Below are 19883 nucleotides of genomic sequence, written 5' to 3' on the forward strand. Positions count from 1 at the left end.
GTGAAATGGGAATTTCCAGATGTACAAGCTGGGTTTAGAAAAGGCAGAGGAAATGGAGATCAAATTGCCAACATTCATACAAGCATAGAGAAAGCAAGGGAATTCCAGAAGGGCATCTGCTTCATTGACTATGTGAAAGGCTTTGACTGCATGGATCACATAAATCTGTGGAAAATTCTGCAAGAGACAGGAATACCAGACCATCTTACCTGTCTCCTGAGAAACCTGTATGCAGGTCAAGAAGCAGCAGTTAGAACTGAACATGGAACAGCAGACTGGTTCAATATTGGGAAAAGAATACAAAAAGGCTGTATATTGTCACTGTTTATTTAAGGTATATGCAGAGTACATCATGCAAAATGCCAAGCTGGATGACTTACAAGCTAGAATCAAGATTGCCAGGAGAAATATCAACAACCTCAGATATGCGGATGATATCACTTCAATGGCAGAAAGTGAAGAGGAACTAAGGAATCTCTTGATGAAGATGAAAGAGGAGAGTGAAAAAGCTGGCTTGAAATTCAACATTTAAAATACAATGATCATGGCATCCTGTTCCATCACTACATGGCATATATATGGGAAAAAGTGGAAGCAGTGACAGATTTTATTTTATCAGTTTCCAAAATCACTTTGAACAGTGACTACAGCTATAAAATTAAAAGATGTTTGCTTCTTGGAAGGAAAACTATGACAAACCTAGACAGAATATTCAAAAGCAGATACATCATGTTGCCAACAGAAGTCCATGTAGTCAAAGCTATGATTTTTCCAGTAGTTATGTAAGACTGTAAGAGTTGGGCCATTAAGAAGGCTGTGAAGTGAAAGTGGCTCAGTCATGTCTGACTTTTGGCAACCCCATGAACTATACAGTCCATGGAATTCTCCAGACCACAATACTGGAGTAGGCAGTCATTCTCTTCTCCAGGAGATCTTCCCAACACAGGGATCAAACCCAGGTCTCCCGCAGGCAGATTCTTTACCAGCTGAGCCACAAGGGAAGCCCTTAAGAAGGCTGAGGGCTGAAGAATTTATGCTTTTGAACTGTGATGCTAGTGGAGACTCTTCAGAGTCCTTTGGACTGTAAGGAGATCAAAGCAGTCAATCCTAAAGGAAATCAACCCTGAATATTCATCGAAGCTGAAGCTCCGATATTTTGGCCACCTGATGCAAAATGCTGACTCATTGGAAAAGACCCTGATGCTGGGAAAGATTGAAGGTAAAAGGAGAAGAGGGCAGCAGAGGATGAGATGGTTCGATAGCATCACCAACTCAATGAACATGAGTTTGAACAAACTCCGGAAGATAATGAAGGACAGGGAAGCCTGGTGTGCTGTAATCCATAGTGTCGCAAAGAGTCAGACATGACTTAGTGAGTGAACAGCAGCAACAACTTTGTTAATTCTTTCTAAGTTCATAATATTTAAAAACATTATTCATTCGTTTGGCTGCCCTGGGTCTTAGTTGGGGCACAGGGGATCTTCAGTCTCAGGGGAGACAGGCAGGACTTTAGTTGCAGTGTGTGAAGTCTTAGTTGTGGAAAGTGCAGTCTAGTTTCCTGACCAGGGATCAAACCCAGGCCCCCTGCATTGGAAGTTTGGAATCTCAGCTATTGGACCACCCAGGAAGTCCCTCATGTGGGTTTTTCTTATTTATTTTTTTAACTGTTTTATGGTCTCAATCAGCAGAAGTAATATTATAAGTAATACTATCATTACATGTAAATGAATCAAATATTATAAAGGAGTCCTCTCACTACTATATACAATAGATAACTAAAAAGGACCTACAGTATAACACAGGGAACTCTAATTAATACTCTGTAATGATATATATGGGAAAATAACTTTAAAAGAATAGATTATATGTATATATATGGCTATTTCACTTTACTGTACACCTGAAACTAATACAACTTTGTAAATCAACTATTCAGTTCAGTTCAGTCACTCTGCAATAAAAATCATAAAAATAAAAGAGTCTTCATTGTAAAGAGACAGAAGGAGCTGTGTGAGGGGTTGAGAAGTAGACTGACCTTATTTCTCTTCTTCCTCATTTAGCTTTGACTCCTGGGCAGGTTGGCCTGGTCCTGTCTCTCACGCTCACACTCACGGGATGTTCCCGTGGTGCATCAGGCAAAGTGCCGAAGTTGAGAACATGGTGATGTTTATCTTTCTGTTCTTAGCCTTTTCAAGTCTCCTTGCTGTTAAATGGCATAAAAGCAATTCTTATGTAAAATAGTAAAACTATTATTTTTGCATTATAGTTAACAAAGTTTTTTTTTTTTTGTATTCTCCTCCATCTGCTTAAAGTTAATGTAAAATTAAATATATACATCTTTCTCAGACTTATGTATACCATGTCAGAAAGTTTTATATTCATCACAGACTGACTTCAAATGCAGTAAATGTCTCAAAGGAGAAAGGTCCTGAAATTCTGGAGAGAATATAGGCTAATTGTTTATTAACTTAGCAGCTTGTTTACCTTTGTTTATTAATGGGTAATTCCTCATTTTTGGTAAAAGAAAAGAATCCAGTATTTTGAGGTTTATTTAATTAATATGTTCCTGCACCCCTCCTTGCATTTTAGCATTTATTCTTGTATGTGTTGAACACCTGAATTTGCTGGCAGCCCTTCTTCCTGGTAGGATAGGCTCCCTCTCAGAGTGTGCTCTCAAAGGTGTGGGGTTATGTAAATTATACATTTTGAATTTTTCCTAAAGGGAGAAAAACAAAGTCTTTCCATGTCAGCCTTCTAACAGAGTAGACAGTGACTAATTATTAAAATGAGTCTTGATGACTGTCCAGTTCTGCTCATCTGTAACATGTGACCCTTCTGTAGCCACACATACTGATTGGTGTCCATAAGTATTCTTTTCTTTGAAAAAATTCTCATTTTTTTCTTCAGATGTGAAAGGTGGATCAATAAAATTTTACCATTCATTTCTGTAATGCTTTTAGTTTTAATATAAAGTTGAAGGGAATAGTCATAAGTAAAAGTATTGAGGATGATGAACAAGTTTGCAAATCATCCAAGGCCTCATCAGACTCCTACTTCTGTCCTTTATGGATTCTGAGCCCAGGATGTTCTAAACCATAGGAAAGCAGAAGGTTTTACTTACAGTCTCTGATCATCCATAAATAAGACCCCTGACACTAACTCATGTGATGTCATATGTGTTTCAGATGATTTCAGTAGAAAGGGGGATTGAATATACAGACCTTGAGAAAGAAGCACCCTGGGAATATGAATATCGTCCACCTCCATCCTGGCCCGAGAGAGGAGAGATTTACTTTTCTAATATGAACTTCAGGTACAGCTTGGATGGGCCTCTGGTATTGAAGAACGTGGGAATGTCCATTGGCACAAGAGAAAAGGTTAGTTTAAGCCATTTGCCTCTCTAAAATCCAGCTAAAGTTTTAGCACCACTTCTGGTCTTGGCTTCCTTGTCTGTGTACAGGGGACTCTTTGTTCCTAATGGATGCAGATTAGATCAGTGACACTGTCCCTGAATCTTTCTTGGAAACTGACCATGGAATGGGGATACCAGCATTTTTTTCCTGTGTCACCAGCTCCTTCCTGGTGGTTGATGGGTCATGGGCTCCAGGCCTTGATCTTAACCTGACCCAGGGCACAATATGTGACACCTAATTATTCATAACAAAGACTGTGTAGTCTGCCCTGGCTCCCTGTTCCTAACTCTCCAATATTTCATTCCTTTCCATCTTTTATTTTTTAATATATTTTTATTTATTTATTTGGCTGTGCTGGTCTTAGTTGTGGCACACAGGATCTTTGATCTTCACTGGGGCATGCACACTCTTAGTTGCAGCATGTAGGATCTGTTAATAGTTCCCTGATCAGGAATGGAACCCAGGCCCCCTTGCTTTGGGAGCACAGGTTCTTAGCCACTGGACCACCAGCAATGTTCCCCATCTTTTCTTCTTTGTGTTTCTTCTTTTCCTCCCATGGTGCCCTCTGGTGTAGCCTGCTCCTCTGTCCCTGGGTTTTTGCTGTGGACTTGTCCTCTACTCACCCACACTGAGCTGCCATGCCCCTGCCCTCCCACCCACAGACTGCTTCTTTCTTTAGCACATAACTGATCCTTACTGGCCTGGGTGAGTTGCTGCCGGAACCAGACCGCAGCCCTAAGCGTAGTCCAGTAGGGGCTGTCGGGAAGAGAAGAGCCTGAATCATGACCCAGTCAGGGGTGAGGAACCAGGGCCTCAGATGGAGGCAGGGCCTGGAGACTTGCTCAAAGTCAAAAGCACCTTGAAGGGAGCAGGGAAGATCCACATGGGAGATGGCAGAGAGGCTGTGACCTAGACCTGCCATTGTCCATGTCTGCTGGTGATGTTCCTTTCTCGTTAAGCTTGAGGCTTTCAGCTGGGCCCAACAGAGTCTTGAAGAGACTAAACCAGAACAGACAAGGTGGTAGGAAGCTCTTCCCCATCTCCCTCTGAAGCCAGTATGTCTCCTGACTTACGCACACCCCTGCAATCAGGTCGTGTATAGGTTCTCCCAAAGCACCGTGCCCTCCCGGTTTTCAGCGTGCACGCTGCGCCTCTACCTCAGAGACCTGTTCCCTCCATCATCTGGCTGGTGAACGTCTCCTCATTTTCTGAGTTGATCTAACAAATCTTTGAGACCCTCAATTCTTCGTTAGTGTCTTATCTTTTCTTTTAAGATAGAAATTATGGTACACTGTTTTCACAGTAGCCAAAAGTTGGAAGGAACTAAATCCTTACAATGAAATATTCTTCAGTTTTAAAAAGGAAGAAAATTCTGACCTATGGATAAACCTTCATGATATCTTTCCAAATGATATAAGCCAGACACAAAGGGAATGAATACTCTGATTCCACTTATGTGAGATTCCTAGAGTAGTCAAATTCAAGGAGACAGGAAGTAGGATGGTGATCTCCAGGGACTGGTGGATGGGAAATGGGAAGTTGTTTGTTTAATGGGTATAGAATTTCAGTTTTAGCAGGCAAAAAATTTCTCGAGCTTGGCTGTACAACAATGTGAATATACTGAACACCAAACTGTCCACTAAAAAATGGTTATGCAGTTAAATTTTATGTTATGTGAATTTTACTATAATGAAAATAAAAGCTACCACCTATAGCATGCTTTATAATTTGGAATCTGTATTTCACAGTAAGTACCTTGAGGTTTTTTAAAATCAGGGAGCATCTTGTTTTCATCTTTTTTCCCCAGAAAGTGGCATTCTGCAGGGCACAGAGAGGGTGCTTAGGGACTGCTGGTTTCGAGGGTGAGTAGCAGACAGGTGTGAGCAGCCAGTAACCAACACACACACATACACAAGACAGCTCTGAATAACGGAAAGAACTGCTCTTTAAAACTCTCAGCACCACAGACCCATCTAGTGGACTGTAGCTGTAATTTAGTGAATAATACCCTTGTAACATAAAAATGAAAAAAAATAAATATTCAACTTAATCCCCAAATGCTACCCAGAAAGCAGCTTCAGTTAGTCACAGGGCAAAAGCTGGTCTTAATTACTTCCAGTTCCAGTGTAGGTCAGAAATAAGGTGAACTGGTGTGTCAGGAAAACATTAACCACAGCTCTTGATATAATCCTGTCCCCTAGAGCACTCAAGGCAATGGTTATTTACTGTCAGACAATGTGTCTGTCAGATTTTCCATTGTAAATGTAATTCTGTTAACTTGCACTTGTCTTAAATTTTCCCCAAAGGCATAGAATATGAATTATCTAAGAAACTCTGTAACACAACTTAGGAACATAACAGATTCTTTATTCTTCCTTCTTAATACCTGAAAATCATAGGATTATTGATATTCTAAAATGTTTCAGGCAAATTAAATTTGGAGACTGAATTAATGACTGTAGCAACTTGACACAGTATCGCCATTAGCTTTATTTCTGTGTGGGGAGATGATACCTGGGCAGCATGTTTATGAAGCCATTTCACTTCACGTGTGTACATCCTACCTATTCCTCTTCTGCTTATGGTCCCCACCCCCGTCACTCCAGGAGACACGTTTGGTGTTGGATTTGATTAAGGGAGGCTGCTGTGGGTGGGGAGGGGACATGTGAGTGAACCAGCCTAGCAGAAGGGAGGCTTTATTCTGTTTTCCTCATTCCTTCTGCTGTCAGGATTCCTGGAAGTTACGGCCAATAGGAAAGTGTAGTAGGTACTATGCAGGATTTTAATCCATAGAAGAAATAGCAAGTGAAAATAAAGAACCAAGACTTCCCTCGTTTTGCAGTGGAGAAGAATTCACCTGCCAGTGCAGGGAACACTGGTTCAATCCCTAGTCTGAGAAGATTCCACATGCCGAAGAGCAAGTAAGTCCATGCGGCACAACTACTGAGCCTGCATGCCACAACTACTCAAGCTTGTGCTCAGTAACAAAAGGAGTGAGAAGCCCGTGCACTGCAACAAGGCATAGCCCGCACTCATCACAACTAGAGACAGCCTGGATCACAATAAACTGTGGAAAATTCTGTAAGAGATGGGAATACCAGACCACCTGACCTGCCTCTTGAGAAATCTGTATGCAGGTCAGGAAGCAACAGTTAGAACTGGACATGGAACAACAGACTGGTTCCAATAGGAAAAGGAGTATGGCAAGGCTGTATATTGTCACCCTGCTTATTTAACTTATATGCAGAGTACATCATGAGAAACGCTGAGCTGGAAGAAGCACAATCTGGAATCAAGATTGCTGGGAGAAATATCAATAACCTCAGATATGCAGATGACACCACCCTTATGGCAGAAAGAGGAACTAAAAAGCCTCTTGATGAAAGTGAAAGTGGAGAGTGAAAAAGTTGGGTTAAAGCTCAACATTCAGAAAATGAAGATCATGGCATCTGGCCCCATCACTTCATGGGAAACAGATAGGGAAACAGTGGAAACAGTGTCAGACTTTATTTTTTGGGTTCCAAAATCACTGCAGATGGTGACTGCAGCCGTGAAATTAAAAGACACTTACTCCTTGGAAGAAAAGTTATGTCCAACCTAGACAGCATATTCAAAAGCAGAGACATTACTTTGCCAACAAAGGTCCATCTAGTCAAGGCTATGGTTTTTCCTGTGGTCATGTATGGATGTGAAAGTTGGACTGTGAAGAAGGCTGAGCACCAAAGAATTGATGCTTTTGAACTGTGGTGTTGGAGAAGACTCTTGAGAGTCCCTTGGACTGCAAGGAGATCCAACCAGTCCATTTGAAGGAGATCAGCCCTGGGATTGCTTTGGAGGGAATGATGCTAAAGCTGAAACTCCAGTACTTTGGCCACCTCATGGAAAGAGTTGACTCATTGGAAAACACTCTGATGCTAGGAGGGATTGGGGGCAGGAGGAGAAGGGGACGACAGAGGATGAGATGGCTGGATGGCATCACTGACTCGATGGACATGAGTCTGAGTGAACTCCAGGAGTTGGTGATGGACAGGGAGGCCTGGCATGCTCCGATTCATGGGATCGCAAAGAGTCGGACACGACTGAGCGACTGAACTGAACTGAACTGAACACAGCAATCATGACCCAGCTCAGCCAAAAATTAAAAAAAAAAAAAAAAACTGAGGTAAATAGTACCTTAGGTTTCCTGGTTTTCTGAACATGGGCTACATTTTTTATTTAGATGATTTTTGTGGTTGATTTGATGATTTTAGAGAGTCCTGGGCCATATTAAAGCATTTTTCAGCTCTAGAGGTAGACTAATTTTGTTTGTTTTTGCTCACAGCTATTACTTGGATAATACATTTTTACAGATGCTTACGAGACCTTGGTATAATGTGCAAAAAATATTTTTCTCCTTTTTAACATAATATTTTCCTAGAAACCCCTCCCTTCATTCTCAGTGTGTCCCCCTTCCCCTGCCAACTTCCTAATTCCTTGTGATTTAGACTCTGGTGCCAGGGTCAGTAGCACCTGCATCTCCTGGAGCTTCTTAGAAATGCAGAGTCTCAGGCCCATTCAGCTCACTTTCTCAGCATTGCATTTAAATAGGACCTTCTAGTAAATTACTTTTTCTCCCAAAGACAGTTTTTGATGACTGATAGCTAGTGATTTCCAAGAAATATCCTTAGACAGTTTGAGACTGAGCTCATGAATCACCCAAACCCCTATTGTGACTGAGCAGGAGGCTCTAGAAAAATCTCTGCCACCTAACCCTACAGATTTACTTACTTTTATATTCTATAAGTTGGGCCTTTACAATATAATCTAATTCTGTGTGATTCTACTGCATTTATTTGCATCTTTTCAGTGGAGTCTGTCGTCATCACAGGCAGTTTTCATCCTGCTCCCAACTTCCCCACCAACCTACTGCAGGGACTGAAGGGATTTCCCACAGGCTCAGCCCTGCCTGGACCTGGAGTCAGAAAGAGCTGAGTGTAGCAGTGTATGCAGTTCTTTCACCACCTAATGGGATAAAAAATGAGTCTTCCTGCCCCAAGCAGGGCACGAGGTCTCTCTGGTCTGTTCCCCAGGTACCATGTGCCCCACTCAGCTGCAGGTTTCTCTGTCAGCCCAGCTGTGGGTGTCAGTTCTTCCTGCCAACAGCCGGCACACCTGACCTCAGGCACACTCTTTTTTTTTTTTCCTGTTAATTAACCTCTCTTTATTTTCATTTGAACAGAAATAGATTCTAGCAAAGTGATGGGCATCTATTCAAATGAGTCATTAAAAGCCCACTGACAGCTGCTCACAGGCGATGATAAGTGCCTCTTGTAGAGATTTATGATGGAGAAAAGTAATGTACCTCATTTGCCATTTTCTCTCCAAGAAAGATGCACAGGGGCTCACCTTCAGGTTACCGTCTGTCTCAATCTTCTATCTCTTGCTTCTGAATCCAGAACATGGAGGCAGGCAGATTTACTGCCTGTAATGCCACTTCCCCCTCCCAGGATGGCAGAGACCAGTTTGTTGTTGTTGTTTAAATTATTTGTTTATTGGCCACAAGAGCAGCATGTGGGGCCTCAGTCCCCCAACCAGGGACTGAACATTGGAAGTCAGGAGCTTTAACCAGTGGACCACCAGGGAAGTCTCATAGCAGAGCCCAGCTTTGCTCTAAGACTTGGGTGAATTTGACTGATCTGAGGTATTCTCTCTTCAGGAATCATTCCAGGCGGCCCAAGGAACCTTGAGGGACTTGAAGGAGGTTATGGGTTCCTCTCAGAAAGGTTTCCCTCAGTCATCCAAGGAGCCAGGCAGGACAGCATCTCACCTCTCAGCAGATCTCGTCCTACCTGGATGTGGCACCCAGGCAGCCATCTTCATGGTGAAGCAGTGTGGGAAGCGGCCAGGCTGAGGGCAGCGCAGGGGGGACAAGGCCCCTGGAGGCACACTCTTTATTCCCACTCACCACGTACATCCCTGTATTCACTTCATGCTTTAACTCTCTGGTCATAGGATCTCTATGTTAAGCCTGTACATTTAATTGCAGCTACACTCCTTCCCACTTTCTCTGTTCTAGCTTCACAGAGGGACATGATAAGGTGCCAGGCCATCCAGGTGATAAGGAGGCCATCAGCAGATGGAGAAAAGAGCCCGAGGATGTGGATTTGAGTCCCATCCTGTGACTGATGGGCTCTGATATTTCAGGCAGACTAATTCATCTAACTAAGCCTCAATCTTTTCTTTTGCAAAATGGAAGTGATAGGATGTAGCCTGTAGGGTTGTTGTACGACTTAACAAGATAAGACATGTAAAGCACCCAGTATGGGGATCAGAGTAATTGCTTGGATAAAGATGGCCATCATTTTCATTAGGTGTAAAATGACCATAACCACTTATATTGCAAAAGTTGTCTGTCCCATGAGAAAATAGGTGCTGGCCATTTGAAGTTGTATCTATAGCTGTAGGGTCCATCTGTTGTGTCTTTCTCTGTATGGTTTATCATATATCTAAATAATATGGTGATAGATTTTCCATAAATTTGTCTGGCCTGAGTTAAAATCTAAGTTCCCCATGGAAGCTTCTTTTTCTCAGGACACCACAGGTAATACAAATAAAGACAGTCAAATCCAATACAGATTCTGCTGTCAATATGTACAGTTCATCCAAAGAAACAAGAAAATGACTATATTAACTTTGTAAGCTAGAAAGAGGTCATAATTTTTATAGAGGTTTTTACAAAAATAATATCTGTCTTTTTTTTTTTTTTAATGACATAACATCTGTTAGGATTGGGACAAGCCCACATGAGGGGACAGGGGGAGCATTTCCAAGGATTCAGGCATGTGAGAGAGACTTAGTGATGTGTGGTTAGGGTTCCAGCAGATGGAAATGCATTCAGTAGAAATGCATGTGAAAGTTCTTTAGGAGTTGGGGTCAACATAAGCAAAAACATGATGTCCTGATCCAGTGAGTGAAGAACTAGGCACCTGCAGAGCATTTCAGAAAATCAGCTACCAGGTGTGCAGCAGACACTTTCATACTCAAACCTGAAAAGTACTGAGTGACCCCAAGGAAGCTGACTTGTGGACATGTGCGTCAGTTGGGATGGTTGTGTAGAAGAGACATCCTGGGATGGAGTGATGGGCACAGAGCTGACTGTTGGGAGTTTAATCCGAGAAGTGAGAGCATGAGGACCAGAGTAGGCAGATGCGGGAGGCAGGGAGCCCGGAGCTGTTGTGCCTCCAACAAAATGTCTTGGGAAAGTGATTCCACTTTTTGGGATCAAACATATGTCAATTAAAACAAAGCTCTGAACATCCAGGTTTGTGAATGTGCAGGGAATCGAGTGGGAGTAGAAAATGGTATCGTATTTCTGGAGGGTAGGTTAATAGCTTAACGGCTTCCTCTGAAAATGTTCATGTTTGATTCTCAGCAGTTCCACGTCTGAGAGTTTATCTGAAGGAAATGATTAAGGTTGTTTGCAAAAACAAGATTTAGCTTCAAGGATATTTAACAGAGTTATATATAATAGTAAATTATTGGAGATTGCCTAAATATCCAGCAGTAGAGGGTTTGGTAAATGATCACATATATTGTAATATTTTGTAGTTATTAAAATAAATGTTCTTATGAAGTACTAAATGAAAAAATGTAACAGTATGTTCGTATTAATCCCATTTTGTTTATATATGTGAACTTGTGCCTTCAAGAACACATAGAGTAGACTAGAAAGTAAAAATGTCGTCTTGAAAATGTTTTTTTCAGAGTGTTGAGGCTAGCTAGTATTTACTTTTCAAATTCATTTGCACTGTTTATTTTAAGGAAAGAGTTTGTTTTAGCTTGTTTTTTAAAAGGTGATGCAACCTGGCACTCTGGTGCTGACTGTGGACCTTAAAATGAAGAACTGAGTCATGAAACACTGCAAGAGTAGTCTTCAGGGCTTGGCACCGTGCTTTACTCAGGGAAGTAAGGTGGACAGTTCAGCCCCTGAGCCTAGGAAGGAAATCGTGAGAGTAAAGTGGGAAAGACGAAGGAAGGGGTTGTTTTGTGTGGGGCATTGGATGTTGATTATGTTGAGTTTGATGTGTGAAGAGAGATCCAGGTGCAAGTGTCTAACAAGTTGGTGTCATCATCAGAGACCAACCTGGTTGGAAAAACAGAAAGGAGCCATTGTAAAGCAAATAAAATAAGATTTTCTCCAAGTGTCTTTATAATTTATTTATTTATTTATTTTTGGCTGTGCTGGGTCTCTGTTGCTGCTCGGGCAGAAAGCAAAGAGGAACTAACGAGCCTTTTGATGAAAGTGAAAAGAAGAGTGAAAAAGCTGGCTTAAAATTCAACATTCAATAAATGAAGATCATAGTATCTGGTCCAGTCACTTCGAGGCAGATAGATGGGGAAACAATGGAAAGTGACAGACTTTATTTTCCTGGGCTCCAGAATCACTGTGGTCAGTGATGGCAGCCATGAAATTAAAAGACATTTGCTCAGGCAGTGAGTGGAGACTTCTAGTTGTGGTGAGTGGAGAGTGCTCTACTTATGGTGCATTGGCTTCTCATCGTGGTGTCTTCTCTTGTTATAGAGCATGGCCTATAGGGTGTGAGGGTTTAGTAGATGTGGCATGTGGGCTCAGTAGTTTTGGTTCCCAGGTTCTAGAGCACAGGCTCAATAGTTGTGGTGCATGAGCTTAGTTGCTTTGTGGGATGTGGGATTCTCCCAGACCAGGGATTGCACCCATGACTCTTGTACTGGCAGCTGGATTCTTTACCACTGAGCCTCCAGGGAAGCCCTCCAAGTATCTATAGATTGAAGGATGTAAGGTTAGTGATACTGGTGATACTCTCCATGGGCAATTGGTAAAACCCTTTGTTTACCCAGAAAAGTCATTCAGACTATAGTTTTGATGACTGAACTGTAGAAATAGCCAGAACCAGGTTTTCTTTGAGTTGCCTTTTTCTTTTGGGGTGCCTGTGGCCATGCAACATGTGGGATCTTGGTCGTTCGACCAGGGATTGAACCCACATTCCCTGTAGTGGAAGCACAGAATCATAGCCACTGGACTGCCAGGGAAGCCCTCCATTTATTTATTTAGTTAGTTAGTTCTCCTCACTGGAATTTGGAGTTCACAGTCCTATGGTCATGAATAGCCCTATGCTGCTGCTAAGTCACCTCAGTCGTGTCCGACTCTGTGTGACCTCATAGACGGCAGCCCACCATGTTCCCCCATTCCTGGGATTCTCCAGGCAAGAATACTGGAGTGGGTTGCCATTTTCTTCTCCAATGCATGAAAGTGAAAAGTGAAAGTGAAGTCGCTCAGTGGTGTCCGACTCTTAGCGACCCCACAGACTGCAGCCTACCAGGCTCCTCCATCCATGGGATTTTCCAGGCAAGAGTACTGGAGTGGGGTGCCATCGCCTTCTCCGGAACAGCCCTATAGGTGCCCCTATATATCTCAGACCATTTACTCAAACTCCACAAATGTTCCTGTTTGCAAAGATGGATCAATTTCAGTAGAGCTGATGACATGGGAACATCCATGCATCCTCACAGATAGAGTACTCCTTGTGTCCTGTTGTGGGTTGATTTATGTATGAGAACACCGAGATATGTAGGCATACCTGTTTTTATTGTGCTTCACAGAGAATGCATTTTCCCCACAAATTGTACATTTATGGCAACACTGTGTCAAGCAATACATTGGCACCATTTTTCCTACAGTATTTGTTAACTTCATGTCTCTGTGTCACATTTTGATAATTCTTACAATATTTCAAACCATTTCATTATTAATGAAACGTGTTATTCTGGGATCTGTGATCAGTGTGTTTTAAGGCTCAAATGATGGTTAGCATTCTTTTAGCAATAAACTATTGGAAATTAAGTTGTGTATATCTTTTTAATATATAATGCTATTGTACACTTAGTAGACTACAATATAGAATAAACATAAATCTTTCTGAACAGAAAAAAAAATTCATGTAACTTGCTTTATTTTGTGATAGTCACATTACTGAGGTTGTCTGGACCAAATCCAAAATATCTTTGAGGCCTGCCTGTACACAAAACACATGAGTCACATATATATAAACTACACCTTGCCTGTGTGCACAGAATGGCCCATCTGTATAATATAGATTAGGGTTTAAAATAAGGTGCAAAATGTCTGGAGAAACCTATATGCAGGTCAAGAAGCAACAGTTAGAACTGGACATGGAACAACGGACTGGTTGAAAATTGGGAAAGGAGTATGTCAAGGCTGTATTTTGTCACCCTGCTTATTCAACTTATACGCAAAGTACATCATGTGAAATGCTGGGCTGGATGAAGCTCAAGCTGGATGGAATTAAGACTGCCGGGAGAAATGGCAATAACCTCAGATATGCAGATGACACCACCCTAATGGCAATGGCAGAAAGCAAAAAGTAACTAAAGAGCCTGAAGAAAGTGAAAGAGGAGAGTGAAAAAGCTGGCTTAAAATTCAATATTCAATAAATGAAGATCATAGTGTCCTGTCCAGTCACTTCGTGGCAGATAGATGGGGAAACAATGAAAAGTGACAGACCTTATTTTCCTCCAGAATCACTGTGGTCAGTGACGGCAGCCATGAAATTAAAAGAAGTTTGCTCTTTGGAAGAAAAATATTGACAAACCTAGACAGAATATTGAAAAGTAGAGACATGACTTTGCCAAAAAAAAGTCCATATAATCAAAGCTATGGTTTTTCCAGTAGTCATATATGGATGTAAGGGTTGAACCATAAAGAAGGCTGAGTGCCAAAGAATTGATGCTTTCGAACTGTGGTGCTGAAGAAGACTCTTGAGAGACCCTTGGACTGTAAGGAGATCAAACCAGTCAATCCTATAGGGAATCAACTCTGAATATTCATTGGAAGGACCGATGCTCAAGCTGAGGCTCCAATACTTTGGCTACCTGATGGAAAGAGCTGATTCATTGGGAAAGACCCTGATGCTGCAAAAGACTGAAGGCAAGAGAAGGGTTCAATAGAGATGGTTAGATGGCATCACTGACTCGATGGACATGAATTTGAGCAAACTCCAGGAGGTGGTGATGGACAGGGAAGCCTGATGTGCTGTCCATGGGGTTGCAAAGAGTTGGACATGACTGACACACTAAACAACAACAACAACAAAAATATCTTATAGACGTATTATCTTTGTAAGATAATAAAATTAGCTAAGCCCAATTTTCTTATGTTTAATATCTATAAATATAAATTCTTTTTTGAAATGCCATGATTGATTTGACAGGCTAAGTTGTGAGACTTTAGAGGTATTCAAATCAGAAAAATCAAAATTTCTAAGAATTCTGATTATATTGCATAGAAAGATTTAGTTCTCTTTAAAGCTATGATTTTTAAAATTTTACTGATTTACAAATGATCGAAAGCATGTCTTACACCCTTATCAATTCCAGATTCTAAATAGAGATGAAATCATCTCTAGGGAAGCTTCCTTCAGGGAATTTGCAGTTAGACATCCCTGGTGGCTCAGAGGGTAAAGAATCTGCCTGCAAGGCAGAAGACCCAGGCTCCATCCCTGGGTCAGGAAGATCCCCTGGAGTAGGAAATGGCAACCCACTCTACTGTTCTTCTCTTGAGAATTCCATGGACAGAGAAGCCTGGTGAGCTACATTCCATGGGGTCGCCAAAAGTCAGACAAGACTGAGTGACTAATACTTTCTTTCACTTTCAAACTCATTGGTAAAAAAGTCAGTTTCTGCATACATATTTAAATGCAGTTTCATTCCCTACCAGCGAGAAGGCAATGGCACCCCACTCCAGTACTCTTGCCTGAAAAATCCCATGGACGGAGGAGTCTGGTAGGCTGCAGTCCATGGGGTCGCTAAGAGTCGGACATAACTGAGCGACTTCACTTTCACTTTTTACTTTCATGCATTGGAGAAGGAAATGGCAACCCACTCTAGTGTTCTTGCCTGGAGAATCCCAGGGACGGGGGAGCCTGGTGGGCTGCTGTCTATGGGGTCGCACAGAGTCAGACACGACTGAAGTGATTTAGCAGGGCAGCAGCATTTAACCTGCATTGTATAGATTCTTTAATCTTATTGCTAGTCACTTAATTTCTCCCTGCTTTGATATTAATAAATAGACTGACACTTGACATGTATTTTTTCAATTGTAAGTATTAATTTGTTAATAAGATGCCTTTTGTACTGCTCCAATTAAAGGTCCCATGTAAACAGCAAATTTTGTTTATCTTATTGTTGGCCTCATTATGTGCATTTTGTCTACTGGCCTCTGTCTTTTAAGATTTTGCATTTTATATTTTAAGATGTTTCAACATCGAATATAATTAAGATATTTAATATCAGGAAATGATTTCATTTTTCTACCAAAGAATAATTCCTCTTAAATAACAGATCCCTGAGAAAGTGAGTACTTGTTTGTGTATCACTTCTGACTTGCTGACATCTCTGTAAAACTACCCATGTGATTCCCAAGGTCCAATTACCTAAGCAGCAGGAATAAAGCTAATTTAAAAGCTGACTTCTTATGCACCACTTAGGAGACTGCAGGTTTTTCACAGCCAGCAGATGATTTTTTAAGTCATCTTGCTTTATTTATGAATGTTAGTTACATACATCCATACACATTTATACACATACACCACACACACATACCTGTCCTCCCCTTTAACATACCACATAATGGATACTATGTGATAATCACAGAAAACAATTTTCAGCATATTAAGCATCCCTTCAGGGAAATCTGAATAAAACTGCATGAAATCTTGAAGTGAAGTGAAGTGAAAGTCAGTTGTGTCCAACTCTTTGAGACCCCATGGACTATACAGTCCATGGAATTCTCCAGGCCAGAATACTCGAGTGGGTAGCATTTCCCTTCTCCAGAGGATCTTCCAAACCAGGGATCGAACCCAGGTTTCTGGCATTGTGGGCAGATTCTTTACCAGCTGAGCTACAATCTTAAGAAGGCATAAAAATTGCTCTAGTTTATATTCCATATGCTTGGGATGATGGTGGTCTCAACCAGGGACATTTGTGAATATCTGCCATTTTTGATTGCCACAATTTGGGGATTGAATCTGGTACCTAGTGGGTAGAGTTCATGGGTACTTTTAAACATCTTACAATATACATGACAGTCTCCTCACCCCCCAACAATGAATTATCTGACCCAAAATGTCACTAAGACCATGCTTGAGAAACTACAGACTACTCTTTATATGTAATAGAACTTTGAAAATTCATCTTCAACAATCAGGGTTTCTCCTAGGTTTGTTGTATCCTGGTTATTCTTAATCCCCTTGGTCTCTTTATAGTGTGGCATTGTGGGAAGAACAGGAGCCGGAAAAAGTTCCCTCATCGCTGCCATTCTTAGATTGTCAGAACCGAAGGTGGCATTCGGATTGATGGGATCTGGACAAACAACATTGGACTTCATGATTTAAGGAAGAAAATGTCAGTTGCACCTCAGGTATGCACATCAGAGCATTGTCACATTGTTCTTTTTATAACATATCTAAGTTTAATTGCTTTTAATTTGCCTTTTTTTTTTCAAATTACATCAAAGGATTGATCCTTTTTTTCCTAATAGAGCACAGTTTTAACATCAGGTATTTTCAACAGACATTTTCATCAGACACATGTTTTGTTTCTTTGTTCATTCGTTAGTTTTGTGTGCATGTGATTTAATAAATTACTGAGATAGATTTCTGGACTCAGTCTTCCTCAGTTTCCACAATTTTATCCACTGATAACCACATAATTCTGAGAACAAAAGGATAAATGGTTTGTTTAGCACTGGAGAGGTTCCTATAGGGAAACATGACTTTTAAGTGTCTTACAGATGGAATTTCACTGTGGGAAATGAAGACATCTTTTCAAAGGTGATTATCTTCTTGGAGGACTTTCTGTGAAACTGCTGAGCTTTGAGAATTACAGGTTATATAGATGCTTTGGGGAGACTTTGACAATTCATCCATTAGTAAATAATTTTCACCAGGAGGCAGTATAGAATAGTGAGGTAGAGCAGGTGACTGAGAAATCTGTCTCTATGTACCTCAGTTTTCTCTGTCTTACAAGATAACTAACAGTACCGACCCCTTGAGCTGTTGTGAGGACAAAATAGATCACTAAGTGTGAAGTGCTTCATGTAGACCCAGATGTGACTGCCGTGATAGTGGAGCATCTATCTATCATTAGCCAGTCTTTTCCTGGACTCTGATTCTATTTTCTTTTCTTCTGTGTCTTAAAGAAGTATAACTTTCAGAGAGTGTTTTGGAGACTCGATTCATATGCACAGTAGACACTCATGTCATTCCTTGTGGTTCATTCACTCAACATCATTCGGTGAATATTTACTAAGACATTACTATCCTTCAGGTATATAGCCAAAGGCAACCTAGATCCTGCATCCTCGTCTTCCATCCTGCCCTCTCCTTTGACAGACTTACTGATTTTTTAAAAAGGAATTTGAATTTATTTTATATACTTGATAATCATCTGCCCATCAAAAGAAACTCAGATAAATACCCTCATGAGATGAAAAACAGAGAGGAGATGAGACAAAATGATCCAGGCAATTGTGCTTTCTGGAATGTGGGTTTAATGTGCCCTGAAATGCCTGTGTATTAGGAAGCATCTCAACATGGCACCCAAAGGGAAGGAGAACGTGGGCTTGGATCTTACAACTGAGTACAGCTGTTGCTATACCCATGGCCTCTAAAATACCTGGAATTACTCTAAGTACTCTTGTTTTACTAATTAATTTGTTTTTAATTGAAAGATAATTACTTTACAATATTCTTTTGGTTTCTGCCATATATCGTCATGGATCAGCCATAGGTATAAATATGTCCCCTCCCTCTTGAATGTCCTTCCCACCTCCCACCTCATGCCACCCCTCTAGGTTATCACAGAGCACTGGATTTGAGCTCCCTGCTCATACAGCAAATTTCCACTGGCTATCTAATTTTACATATGGTAGTGTATATGTCTAAGTACTTTTGAAACCAAGATACAGCTTTACAGACTACAGTGAAATGCCACCTCATACCCTTTAAGACATCTACTATCAAAAAGAAAAATGAAAGAGAGAAAGAAAAAAATGGATTGGCAGTATTGGCAAGGATGTAGAGAAATTAGAATCATTGTTCGTTGCTGGTAGGAATGTAAGATAGTACAGCCACTGTGGAAAACAAGTAGTCATTTCTAGAAAAAGTTAAAGATAGAATTATTATATGATCTACCAATTCTACTTTAGAGTATAAACCCAAAAGAATTGAAAGAAAGATCTTGAAGTGATACCTGTACTTGCATGTTCATAGCAGCATTATTCTCAGTAGCAAAAAGGGGGAGGCACCTAAAGGTCCATTGACAGATGAATCAATAAACAAAATGTAGTGCATATATGTATACAGTGGAGTATTATTCAGCTTCAGAAAGGAAGGAAGTTCTGACTCCTGCTATACAGCAGAGATGAATCTTGAGGAAATTAAACTAAGTAAAATAAGCCAATCAAAAAGGACAAATACTGTATGATTCTGTTAATATGAGCTACCTAGAGTAGTAAACGCATGGAGACAGGAAGTAGAATGGTGGGTGCCAGGAGCTGCTGGGAGTGGGGAGTTGTTGTTTAGTGGGTAGAGTTTCAGTTCTGCAAGATGAAAGAAGTTCTGTGGCTAGAAGGTAAAGATGTACAATAATGTGAATGTATTTAATACCACTGAACTGTGTGCTTACAAATGGTTAAGCTAGTAAATTTCACGTGTATTTTACTACAATTAAATTTTTTTCCCAAAGATATCCCTTTCAGGAAAAATGGGAAAAACTTTTTAGCACATTCAGTCTCCATATTTAAAGATTCCCTCTGGTTATTTAATTTATGACTTGTGGTTACAGTAGAAAATAAATGAGTTTAGATTCCCAGGTTTTATGTTTTGATCATACTCATCTCTGAAATGAGATTAGTTAACAGAAATAAAGGGCATGTGTGTAAAATCCTTTCATAACCTTGGATGCTAGGCTTTAGAAACATGCCCTTCATTATTTTTAAAGCTTCTTAATAAGAAAAAGTTATATGCCTGTGTACATAAAATAACTCTATAAATAAAGAAATAATGTTAGAAGATCTTTGGCTCTGCCAATAATGTTTGGAAGCACATCTGAGCAAAGAGTAAACATACCTTTGCATCAACATGGTTTGGTTCTGTTCTGTTCTGTTCTGTTGATTTCCACCCTTCCTTTGAGCATGTTCAATGTACGCATTCCAGACAACATCCTTACAAAATAGTCCTAAGCTTTGTATACTTGTAGACTCCTCTCTATATGCCTTTGTCTCCAAGGTACAATATTGGTTGATAAAAGAGGGAGTATCTGTAGAGAACTTGCAATGTGCAAAGGTTCCCAGAAAATCATTCCAGAGACAGCCAGGGATAGAATGTTTGTGTAGACTGAGTGTCAATGTGACCCAACAATTTTATTCCTGCTCTG

At 40.7% G+C, this 19883-nt stretch overlaps 1 protein-coding gene across 1 annotated transcript in view; it reads left to right on the top strand.

The window, feature by feature from the left end:
- The window catches only part of LOC138986951 (ATP-binding cassette sub-family C member 4-like), a 91024-nt gene that overhangs the window by 46105 nt on the left and 25036 nt on the right, over positions 1 to 19883 (top strand). Inside the window, 5 exon segments of the mRNA XM_070366927.1 lie at positions 2061 to 2108; positions 2111 to 2160; positions 3186 to 3377; positions 16712 to 16781; positions 16784 to 16866. Of these exon segments, the coding sequence (XP_070223028.1) occupies positions 2061 to 2108; positions 2111 to 2160; positions 3186 to 3377; positions 16712 to 16781; positions 16784 to 16866 (443 nt within the window).

Source organism: Bos mutus, unplaced genomic scaffold (assembly GCF_027580195.1).
Source record: "Bos mutus isolate GX-2022 unplaced genomic scaffold, NWIPB_WYAK_1.1 CTG300, whole genome shotgun sequence".
Taxonomy (NCBI): domain Eukaryota; kingdom Metazoa; phylum Chordata; class Mammalia; order Artiodactyla; family Bovidae; genus Bos; species Bos mutus.